We start from the raw sequence: 13,291 nt of genomic DNA on the forward strand, positions 1-13,291 counted from the left end.
ATAGAAAATATCGGACGTTAAGAAAGAGACGCCAGAGCATACGCTCTACATACACAAACGTTGCGGTGAACTTAGACATTTTTAATAAAACACGAAACGCACAAACAGGGCTCGGTCAAACAACGAATAAGTATTAATATTAGCTGCATCTGCGAGCAAACATGACGTTGTACAAACGGTTTTTCAGCCGGTGCAAGAGCGCCGCCGGCAATTGCTGGCCAACATCAAAGTGATCCGCGCAAACATCCCTCCACAGTCCACGTGTTTGCGTGGACCTTATATAATACAGCTTATTCTAATCTGTACGTGCTTAATGCGCTAAGAAATACGTTTGCACGCCCAGTTCTGCCCATCTTAGTTTTCTTATTTGTGAGATTTTTAAAATTTTATCTTTTGTTATACTCATTCTAGCGCAGATAAATCCAACCAACCAGGGATCATTAAAATCGGTTGATATATTCTTGAGTTATAAGGATGAAACTAATACGACTTTTTTATAATGTAGGTAGATAAATAGGCAATCATAAAACTTTGATAGTATATAACGCCGCTTGGTTAAAATCGTACTTTGGGAGGCTGTGAAGATGTGTAACGGTAAATCTAATTGAAATATTCCACGAAAATGGGTAAAGTTCTGGAAAATTAGTAGTATTGAATAAGTTATGTAAAGATAACATAATAATGAGAAATGTTGAGATGAATACTATAAAATAGTTATATTACAAAAACATTATTGTATCGACTGATCACAGTGTCTATAAATTCCCCAACAGATTTTTAACTTACTTTGCACTTAAAAAGTTGGCTTAAATATAACCTACGTAATGTTCTCAAATACTACAAAGACCTCTATTAAAAATATATATTTAGATATCGATTGATTACTTTGGCATTTTCCATACGTCCTACTTGAACCAATATTATCAAACAAATACACCGAAATTATTTTGCGTTAAAGTTATCATATTAAATTACATTTATATACAAATCTTATAGGCTTTATATAATATTATTATTACCTGTATGAATAGCCAAGAGGTGACGAGAGCCAAACTGCTGTACTGTCCGTTGAAGCGGTAGTGGTACGCGTAGAACGAGAAGTGGTACAGGTAGAAGAATCTGTTGACAAAACGTTGTGATTAATTATACAACAATCGTAAAATATACACGGATAAATCATTAAGACGCTCATAGATTAAACACACATAAATATCCTAAATATTCAAATTAATATTAAATGTCAGTTCAACTTTTAATTTTTATATATGGTTTAAAGAAAATTGATTGTTAAGTTAAGTAGTTAATCTTAAGTTTTACATCAAACCGAAGAGAATTCGATGCACACGGTTTTGTGATTGTGATATTTATCACCAATCTGCCTTTTTCAAATATGACGATAGGTATCACGTAACTTCCAACATAATTTTTTGTCTCATACAGTATGATAAAGTGAATATTAGCAACAAATGTATGTACTCCGCTATATGACGGCCATGTATCGTGTGTCGAGTGGGTGGACATACGAGCTGGTAACTCCACCCTCTCGCAATGCGAATATGTTCTAGCTTCTACACTCTACATCTAGTAAATGGAAAACAGGATATATTTCAGACGCTGTTATGTTATAACATTGGTATATTCTTGCACGTGAAAATTGTATTATATTGTACGTTAATTTAGAGTAGGCAACTCATTTCCTAGTTACTTCTTATCATGTTCTAAAATCTTAATAAATAAGCTTATTGTTTCACCTGAAAATAAAAAGAGCATTATTTAATTGGCCTATCTTTAAAGGTTTTCTGTGGATCATAATATTTTAACAAACCCGTGATTATATTATTGAATTGCGTTTATATTAGACATATTATTATTATTGATTTTGCTTCTGATATAGGTTTTATATAAAAGGCATTTCTTTTCTCAGACGTTTTTAGGTCTCTATAAACCATAAGCACTGAGCGATAGCATTCCACTCTGATAAAACGCCAATTAAGAATTTAACACAAGCGGCTTGTTGCGCCTGAATCAAAATCTAAATCGTTCAAATACACGTCGATCATAACGAACTTATAAACCGTCGGCGCAGCCTTTCGCAGGCGTTGCGAGGCCAATAGCTAGCGTGTCGTATATTTGTCGCCGATACCATTAGGTTCGTTATCTCCTTATTTCGGTGGATAAATTCTCAATGTACGGCGAGCACGACAAGCGGGCCGCGGAAAAGGGGAAATGTCACCTCGTTATCTGAAAAGGTTGCAATTTTATTTGAAATCGATATTCACTGAGATACACATTTTTCTTTAGCGCCCGTGCGAGACGCTCTAAGCTCCGCTTTGTTGGCGACGATGTGTCAACCGAGGTCCCCTTTTGTGTATTTAAGTAGCAATTAATTAAGGATTTAAAACGATACAAAGATGTTATACTTTTTGATCTTACCAATTTGCGTTCGCGTAGGTAGGCATTTAATATTTCTTTTTCATATAAATATTTATGATTGGAATGGAAAAATTGGTTGGAATTGCGTAATAGGCTGTTTGCTCTGATAGAATTTAAATAGCTTATTAGCTGTTAACAACGAAATGAACTAGTGATATTCAGCCATTTGAAATCAGAGCAACATCATTAGCACTCAATTCATACTAAATATTATTTTACAGTGAATCGCCTAATTAAACGCATTTGTGCCAATTGTACATTCTAAAGCGTTATGAAACCGATATATTCAACGTTTAAATTAACCTCATTAGAATTAAAAACAAAGCTTTTGTAATTGTTTGTAACTTTCTTTTATTTACTTGTTCGTTGTTATTCTTGGCGAAGTGGCTTGTTACCTTAACTATTGCGCCAGAGGCTGTGGACTCTGACCCCATAAGTTTTGGGACATATTTAGATCGTACCATGTTATGTTGAATAATTTCGTACAACGGTATGCTAATGATGCATACCATTTACATATTTAATTTTTCTTAAATTGCTTAGAATTAAAGTCAGGCTCTAAAATTCAGGAATATTCATAAAGTATTCGTGCTCATACTACTTCATGAATATCTTATACAATTTACGGTATCTTATTGAAAAAACATAACAGATTCATAAATTTGTCTTCATTATTCAACTTTTTTGTCTCATTTTCAATACAGACCATAATGGTCCGGGAGCCAGCAGCAGATTTTATGACCAAGTTCCTCTCAAGCGGTAATTAGTAAAATGCATCAAAGTATAGTATTATGAAGCCTCGTGAACGTCAGCTGGAGCTCGGTTGGGGGGAAGAGCGGTTGTAGCCTCCCGTATCAGCTGACGGTTTTTCCACCAAGATACAGCCAGCTGACATATATATTTAATTATTTATCCACAGTTACATATAAGCTATCATCAGGTAAATTTTTGTTTGAGAGGAAATAACGGAAAATAAATTTTTCTTTAAATTTAACTTTCATGTTCGAGACACCAGCTGACGTATAATACACCATGTTGTAACCAGCTGACTATTTTTTTTCGTTGAGATATTGGGTTAGCTACAATTTGACAAATTTTTAGCTGAGAGGAAATGAATGAATGAATGTATTTTTTTTCCTATGTGCGTGGGAGGCTACAACCGCTCACCCCCCCAACCGAGCGCCAGCTGACGTTCACGAGGCTTTATAATACTATACTCTCATGCGTCTGACGAATTATCTCTTGAGAGGAAATAGTTAACCAAATTTGCGCCTGGCTCCCTAACCATAATTTTAATAATAGATGAACACACTTATTTTCACGTATTTTCCCTATCCAATTACAGAAATTGTTTAAGAGCATTCACCAAGCTTGTCGCCAAATTGCATCAAGCATGCAAGCCTGCGCCAATCGTGTGTATGCTCCATTAATATGATGGCACCGTATTCATATGTTAACATGAACACAACACTCGCTAATTAGCTTCAAATTACGCTCGCTTCTACTACACATATTAATTCAACTCCAACAAGTATCACATCGCAAGATCAAATACTAGCTTCAACTTATAAACGCTGCGGCTCCGTTTTAGTTCTTAGTTTGCTCGGTAGTTTGTGAAAACATTTCTTAATAACCCCTTTTGCTTATGACTTCGAAGATATCGCATTTATAAGTTAGGATTAAAATTTTCTAGGAATATATCATCGTAATTTGTATACTACATAAGCCACAACACGTATCATTATATACACTCATTAGTGACAGAATTTTTATAGATATAAGAACAAGATTTAAGCACAGGACAAGATTCATTATCCAAATACCACGCATAGGAAAAATAAAATTCCTATTGCATAATTTATCCAAATAAAATATTAATTTTACTTAAAATGTTTTTGATACGTAGTTGATTGTCTTCTCAGGTGTATTTTAAATATTTCGCCTATGAATGATTGTTTGATGGAATGATTGTGCAGTAGATAGGCCTTTAGATTGAGAAGCTCGATATTCGACCACAGAGTGATCCCAGAAAATATAAAGCGTACAATATTATACGAATTGTACCTTTTCAAAAGATAGCATTAAAGGGAAATTAAAAGAGCCGTAAATAAGTAAAAAGTGGCCGCTGCACTTTGTACTTCTTAAGTAACAATTTCACGGATAAATCGCTTTAGGAATAATTTAGGGGCAGACGAGGAAGGCGATTCTGTCCGGCGATAAGCGTCCCAGGCGTTGCCACTTCCAGCTACATCAAACGGTGACGCATTTAACATACATGGAACAGAGCAAACTCTATTTTCTTAATGTTATTTCGTACATAAATATTTAATGTATCCCTATTTTTAATAGAAATGTAAATACCCCTCGAACAAGATTATACAAACAGGTGATGTCTGGTAATGTATTAATGTTGTTAGGCGTTCGTTTCCAGTTTCTTTGTACACGTTTGTTGTAACATTTTCATATTTTTGGCTACCAAAGTCAATAATTTCGATATAATTTTTATATTGAATCAAACAGTAAGCCGCGCCTAATATTCATGGAAGCCATACATTATAATCAATGAAAACGTGATGAATATTAAACTTTTTAAGGCCGTATAAAATATCAAAGTCGAATGCCCATTTACAATTTTCCTTATTACATGAAAATTATTCAGGAGCGGTATAGGAGGGGCGAAACAGAATCTTGTTGAACTAACTCAGTGCGAAATCACTTTCGCTCGCCCTTTGATCTCGACTGCTCCAAAGGAATGTTATTCAGTAAAAACATGCAAATTCGATAAGTATAACACAATATTACGAGCAGCTGCTGTCGCGACGCTCCTTCCTGCAATACTTTGAGAACATCGGAGAATGCTTTGAATATTATTTATCTAATACCGGGGCCGAGGTTCGCCGATCGCTTAGCCGTTTACTCGGATTTTCTTCACGGAGTCCCGCACTCCACATGCGCTCTTTATGAATATTATAATAGCTAAGCTCCAAATGGATTTGGTATACGAGAAAACGATTACGGCTTAATCAGATTACACACGAACCTGTAAGACGTTTATGGTAAATTTATCATGGCATTTATTTTAATAGTACATATACGTGCTAATTTCGAATTGATAGAGTTATTTACGGAATATTCGTCTTCAGACCGTGTCCGACAATAAAATGTGTATAGACATCGTACAAATGAAGGGTTAAATTAGACGCTTAAATGAGTCATGGGCGCAAAACTATGGGGCAAAATGAGCGGTTTGGAGGCAAGTAAGGACAGTACGGGCGACCGCAGGAATCCGCAACCCCTGAGTGTGCCTAACGAAATGAAATTCCGCCGACATTCCGCGCAGCTGCGACCGTCGCCGCGCAATACAACACCGCATATAAATAATATTTACATTACGCACATAATGCACCATCGCTGTATGCGTTTTCATAATAATCAATGCGGTGAGAGCATAATTAATTTAATGAAGGAATGCTTTATATCGATACCGAACATTTTATACGCATATTTTCAGACCAACACGTTTGTAATGAATAAAAAATTAACATCAAAAGCTGTGGAATTTTTAAGTTGTATTGTAATTAATGATTAACTAATAAAATGATAGTATTTAAGGAGTTTTAACTTTATGATACCTGTAGCATAAAGATTATGAATAAAATCTTTCCTTAGCTGTTGGTTCAAATTTCCTTAAAATTCAATCAAATCGTTAAAAATTATTACCTTCTCACAAAATTTTGTCGCATCTAAACAATTAATTGTACAGCATAAATAAACACAATGAAAAGTGACCAAACCGAATCGTAGTTTGCAAAGTAAGACAATCGAGACTGAGCGTAAACGTATGGAATCCCATGTAAATGCAGCGACGAGCCGCTGGTGTCGACACTAATCTACGAGCGAGTTGACATCGAGCCCGACAAGTGCGGTTTAGCAGACTAACTCACTCGCCCCAACTTTAATGCGGAAAACGATAATATCCGTATACTCCACTAGCGCTGCGATCACAGGGACGCTGGATAAATATTCACACATAAGTTTGACGTACGATTCGCTGTAAATCGAGTATAGTTGAACTAATAATTTGAACTGATTTGTTTCAAGTATTTTAGAAGTCTAGCATACCTAAAATACTAGTAGAAAACTAGAAAGTCTTTATTATTTGTATTATGAATAGGGAAGCGCTATTTTTGTTTAAAGAGAACATCACCCAAATCATAAAACAATCTTCAAACAACTCAAGCCAAGTCGAATCAAACCGACAATAGAAACCTAACACGATCAATGACCGTCGAAACTAATGCACTCGTAACAAACTTATCAAAATTAACAGTTTAGCCGCTCGCTAATTGTGAAACTAATTTTCGAGTGTTATGAAACCACAAATTCCGTTTAAGAAGTCCCATCGAGGCTCAATGTTGGGGCCGAAAGAGCGTGGCGGGCGTGAGTCGTGACCTCTCGCTCGACTACTCAAAAGGCAGCCTTATAGTGCAAAGATTCCAAACTTGTCGGTTCCTTGCCCCATTCTATTCTCGTGTTTGGCACGAACTTTATCATTGTTTAACCGTTCGCTGCTCGATACTTGCCCGTTTGCAATTATAGACCTTCTCACTTATTCCGTCTTGATGTTTGTAAAGCGGATAGTGTCTTTTTAGATAAATACTGCAATTCTATCAGCTTAATTGATTAAAATTTAAGGTTATGAATGCACTGAACTGAATATTTATATATTCAGGTACTTACGTACTTATTTTTAAAATGTATGGAGCTCTTGATAAATATTAGGATATAAAATTTATAGGTATCAAAACACAACCAGCAAAGCGTTGACGCGATAAACGTTGTAACAATTAACATACACACGCCAAAAATACAGCACGATCACGCGATCCCATTGTCTATTTCAATGAGGCGGCAAATTAAATAAATTCGTGGATATTAATGCGAACGAGGCGAGGACTCGCTGCGATTTGTCGCTGTCCGCGCCGCTTATATTAAATTAACTTATTGCTGACGATTTGTACGGAAAGGAACGCTTATTCATAGACAGAAATGAGTAAAAGTGCGAGCGCTTCATTCGTTTAAGGTAAAGGTAAACCTCTTGAGATATTAGATATGCATTATTAGTGATATAACTAGCATAAGTTAACATTAATATTTTGCTGATTTAAATAATACGGGGCCATACTTTTTACTTTTCTTAGGTATACCAAAAAGATTTGCTTTTTTGGAATCACGACTTATTTTTTGGTAAATTGTAACATTTCGCAAATAAATTTCATGAACAAGTCACTTCACAATGTATAGCACAGAGAAAGGTCAAAAAAGAGCTTCAATGTTTTACTTTGTGGAAAAATAAAAAAGCTGTTACAAAAAATGTAAGGCCCGCCACGCGGTGCTTCTCGAAGGGAATCCAGTCACGTGCTCATTTTAGAAAAACGTTTCCTAAGTGTTTCCGCTTTTCAATTGAACACTTCATGGGTTTCCAAATGTAACGAATTTCATTTCGTTTCATTATACTTTTCACACTTTTTAATGTTCCTGTAGGTACTTACGTGTTTAAAGGTACGTGGTGGCAATATTTCAGCAAATTTTGTACAAAGGAGTCAAACAATAACCGGAGTTTCAAAAGGAGAAAATTTTTATTAGGTATTTTACTTTTAATTTTCAGAAATTGTTATGCAACCTTATATTTAAAAAAGACACACCACAAATTTACCATTAATGTTTACGACAACAATCAATAATAAAAAAATAATACAATTTATTGAATAATATTTTACGTGTTATTTTAAAGCATAAGTAGGTGCCTAATCAGATGTCAGATGACCATGTTTGTATGGTTGAGTATCACAAATTGAAGTTCATCACATCAACTTACGATACTCAACCGTATAAATGTTTTTGAATCATGTCACGCCGCTGGCGAGACAGGAGTCACACCAACCGAGTAACTAAATGAGATGGCCGCGATGTGTAACGGGCCACCAGACCGGCTGTTTATTTGCCCTGAGACGTGTGCTGGTGTTATTAAAATCCCGTCTTTTTTCCCCTAATCTCGTTGTCGACACGCCCGCCGGGGCCTCATCGGAAATGGCATTATTTCCCAGCCCCGAGCGGACATCGGATACCCCCATCCCGGCCACCCCGAACTCTCTTACTGACTGAAAAATTCCAGCTATTCGCTCGGCATCCGATTTTTTTAACGTTTCAACCTTTTTCTAAGTTTAAAATTTAACGTCGCACCGTCGCTGGAATTTTTTTCAAGTACTTGAGAAAAATCTCTTGGCCTTCATGAAAATATAAGCGTTAATCTCATATTCTTGTCCATCAATTTACCTTTAAAATTGACCATAATAATATACCATTTTTTAAAAAGTCATTATATCATTTTTAGATTACAAGGTTAAACTTATCAGCATATTCTTGATCTTCATTGATTCTTCCTTCGTATATCCATTTTATTGGTTTGAATATAAACACAAGATTGAATGAAAATTCTATTGTATATTTAGATATGAATTCGCAATTTTGAAATAATTTAAAATATTTCGTGGAAGGAAGGAATGAAACCAAAGAATACGTTATATAAATAGATCCAACGTGAGCCGCGCAACGTGCTTTCAAACACATTAATTAAAATAATTGTTAAGAATCACAATGGAATAAACCCGTAAACAAGATCACAGAATATATAAATCAAGTATGCAAATAATTTAACCTCATTAGAGGTCGAGTTAATGAAGTGAACTGACATAAGCGAACCGCTAATGAAACGTATCAAAATTATTATTTATTTACTTGTGATATTAAACCTATTGTGTGCTTGTTTTTAGTGCTGTTTAAGAATATCCTTAAGGAATACTTATAAAAAAATAAACGACTGTAAAATTTGTGAAATGTATTATGTATGTACTACCATAATTGAATAAATAAAATTGTAGAGATTTGGCATGCTGTGAACTTCAAACTACCACCTACCGCCGAACGACGTCTGTGTTTTAAACTAAAAATTAGCACGTACTTTGCACCACACGTTTTTCAGTGTATTTATTCGAGAAATATACTCGCCGCTATTTGTCCTTATTGTATAGAAGTTTTGGCTCGGCGCGCCACCTGTGGGAGCTTATGATGACGTCTGTTCGTTTATTGTATCACAGCGTATCTAGAAACTTGCCATTGTGTGCTGCTTAGTTCTTTTTAAGCTGAGAATTTTTGCCTGAATACTTTTCTTTGTGTAGCGCCGCGCCGGCGTGGGAGGGGGAACTTTTAAAATTTTATGTCTACGCTTAGTTTGTAGCGCTTCTACCATTATTTTACTTTAACAGTATCCTATTTTGATATAATGGGAAGAGCATATACCTACTTATTATGAAAATAGTAGAACCTACATTTTATATTATTCATTTAATATGATTATTTTAAAAATATTTATTTACAGATAAATTTTCACATTGTACTTACACAAAGTAGTACGCGTATGGTATCTATTTTCTTAAAATTGTCTCAGATAAATAACCATCTATCTAAGTACCCTTCAGATAAAAACTATAATTAATTAAATATGAGATTACAACTAACGAGACTAACAGACTCCTTTATAATTCATGAAAACATTAAATCTTATGTATTAAATGAATTGTGTAATTCTACTTGAAAGTATTAAATGAAAACATAATTTCGTACGTTTGCCAAATAGAGAGTTACCAGTTACCACTGCATTTGTAGAAGTACACTTTGGAATAATATTTCGCGGCTCCAGCTATGATGATGAAGCATTGCTACCGTTGTTCTACTTCGCCACTATAGTGCCTTCACTCGAGCATTGTTATTTCTCGGTAAGAGGTGAAATATTGCAATACCGCCAGTCTAGTCTAGTGCACGAATATGATCTTTACACGGACCACTTTAAAGAAAATATCAAGTGTATTTTCGAAGGTACGGCGGCGCATGGGAATATCCGTCTTATGTATTAGTAATAAAGTATTATATTTGTGTAATTTGTGGGACCCAGGTGCGAGCAATTTTGCAGTGTGAATCACGCTGGCTGTCGCGCCGCATATATCTTGCGGCTTAAGTGTCACGCCTTGTTGGTCCTTTTACATACTTAGTGCATCGTGTGCGATACTCTCATCTTCTAGTAATTAGAGCTTCCGAGATTGAACACACTAATATGATTATGAATACGGGATATTCCATATTATATCACTACTTGCTGCTTGTGTGTGTATGGGTGACTTTTACTTGCTCAATATATAACTAATTCCTTGATTTTTGTGTGGTATATTTATGTATGAGTTATGGGTTGTTAAAAACGTTTTAATAATATATTTAACTAGTATTCAATTGAAAAAATGAAATTGACAGAACAAATACTTAATTTTGGAGTACAATAACCTATGTTCAAGCCAAACCTACACACATCATTTTAACTGAACTGAACTCTTAACACCTATATACCAGCCCACACATAACGTATCAACACGTTCTTACGAAACCCGTACATATATGTGTATATATGTATATAGAGAGGCGTATAGACGTAACTAGACCGGTTGTCCAGGACAACGGCGCCGCACTGACATGCTGCGAGGCTGGGGGTGGCAGTCCATTAAGTTCTCAGTGTCACACACAATGCTGCACAATGGTCAGGTAACCCGAACATCTGCCATTTATTATATTTACACGCGATACATTACGCGGCTAATTAAAACTGATTGACGCGCATTCCATGCGTGAAATTTTATCTCTGCAAATAAGCCTCATTAATAACTTCATATGAAAATTCACGGTGTTTTAATAAACTGCCGTTATGAAAACATGTTCAAACTCAAACATGGATAAAAGTCAATTATTCTTGTTTAAATGTAATTTTGTATGCGAGTAAATTAAATTATCAGGTAATAAACAGTGGCCACGTAAACTTATAACTCTATTGTTTATTTGAGATTAATGTTGTATACCTATGTATTTTTGTCTCATGATTGATTTGATAGAAGACAGATAATTATTTTTTCTTTTAATTCTACTATTAATAATCTGGATAAATATTAATTAGGCCCTACATGCGACTTTGAAAAATCGCATATTTTGCGCATACCACGTACTTAAGACGTTCCTGTCTAAACTTGTTATCACCAAGTCACGCGATAGTATCACGCGGCGGTAGGTGCGACAGATAAGCCGGGCCCTCGAAGTAACAGCACTCGATTCAATTCGGCTATACGCGCCTTGTGCAAACATCTCAGCCGCGCCAAACATATCAGTTGCCGACGCTCCACGGCGCACCTCCGCGCTCTTGTTTGCACGGGCAAATATTAGGGAGAAGGGTGAAATAAAAAATGGCGAAACGCGGCCAGAATAAACACGAGAGAAATAACGACATCAAACAATAATTGAAATCATAGCTGGCTCGAGTGGGACGTAATGCCGCGAAGCCTCATGCGTGCGCTCCCGTTCGCAAAGAAACATCCGTGTATGTCTTAATTTTTGAACTGCTTTAGGTACTTATTCATATTTCTAAAAGTGTACACAATAAAAATACATCAAACGTTTTATTATAACGATTGGGGCATACCGGTGTTTGCTGATGACAATAAATATGTCTCTAATAGACAGCTTTTATGATATTTACCTAAAACAGAAATCCTGTAATCACTGCTTCTACATTAAATATCTGAAAGGGAAGCAAAGTGCATCCCATCCTATACATAATCAATTCATATAGACCGCAATTATAACTCCGATCAAGAGCCCAATAAGATAAATCATAATAATTTCAATTGAGATCGAGACGCTGTCACACAATGAGCGACTCGTTTGCGGACACCAACACACGTCGTACCTATTAATCTCGGCAAATAAAATAAACGGTAATAGAAGATGGGGAGAGGCAAGATTGCCTTCGCTCTCAATGGGAAAGTCGGGCCCTCCGCAGTCGCGATACCATTATTAGTGAGTTAACTCAATTTGTGGCATATTGTTTGAGAGGAGCCTAATAACAGGCGAGAGGCCGAGCATCGCCATGACTACCCCCGATCCACGAGGATCCGAATTACAGAACTACACTCTGCTGCGAGCTCACTTGCAAATAACCAATTACATGACACGATCCTCATTTTGTATGATGCTTGTCGTGTGTGGTGTACAATTTTAAGATCAAACCAATAAAGGAGTAGACATAATTCGCAATGTGAAAGTATGATTTATAAAATTTGAAAATATAATAGCCCCTGTCTATACAGCATAATAATATTGTTGTGCATCGCATACTTCTGGATGAAATTAATTACATAAAGTATAAATCATTTTTGAAGTTCTCCGACATAAAAAGCACCAAAGAAAGCTCAACATTTCCGTTACAAGTAAAGAGGTTTTGTTGCAAAGCCCAACATAGTGATAAAATAAGAATTGCAATATCATATCATGAAAACGGCTATAACAAAGGTCAGTTGATAATAATATCAAAATAGGGCCTTTTCACAAGGGTCGGGTAACAATTTTTCCGTGACATCCGGTGTCCCGCTGTGCTGTCCCGGCCATTTGTCCCCTCCAGCGCTGCATAAATATACTCTCTTAATATACTACTTCTCCTTGTATCGTTGTAACATTAGAGCAACTAGACACTACCATTAGACATACGGTTAAAATGATTACTAGTTTGGTGCCGTTGCTTCACGCTATAATTATTCTGTCAGTTAAGATTAATGTAGATTTTGTAAAACAGAATCTATTATATCAACCGAGGAAATATTTGATAGGATGTTTGAATATTTTGTATGAATTAAGTCGAAAAGCTGTTATGATTTTTATTTCATCGTAGGATGTGAACGTATTTTTAATGAAATCAATCAAGTCTAAA

General features: G+C 35.7%; 1 protein-coding gene across 4 annotated transcripts in view; it reads right to left on the reverse strand.

Moving 5' to 3' along the window:
• Positions 1-13,291, reverse strand: part of LOC149481611 (membralin) — an 81,670-nt gene that overhangs the window by 7,501 nt on the left and 60,878 nt on the right. For all 4 annotated transcript variants that reach the window (XM_089705337.1, XM_089705335.1, XM_089705336.1 and 1 more), the window contains exon 10: positions 1,020-1,119. In XM_089705337.1, coding sequence (XP_089561463.1) covers positions 1,020-1,119 — 100 coding nt within the window. The remainder of the gene's footprint in view (positions 1-1,019; positions 1,120-13,291) is intronic.

Source organism: Colias philodice, chromosome 16, assembly GCF_061535455.1.
Source record: "Colias philodice isolate Cphi_HAF_F1 chromosome 16, ilColPhil1 Martin Lab GWU primary, whole genome shotgun sequence".
Taxonomy (NCBI): domain Eukaryota; kingdom Metazoa; phylum Arthropoda; class Insecta; order Lepidoptera; family Pieridae; genus Colias; species Colias philodice.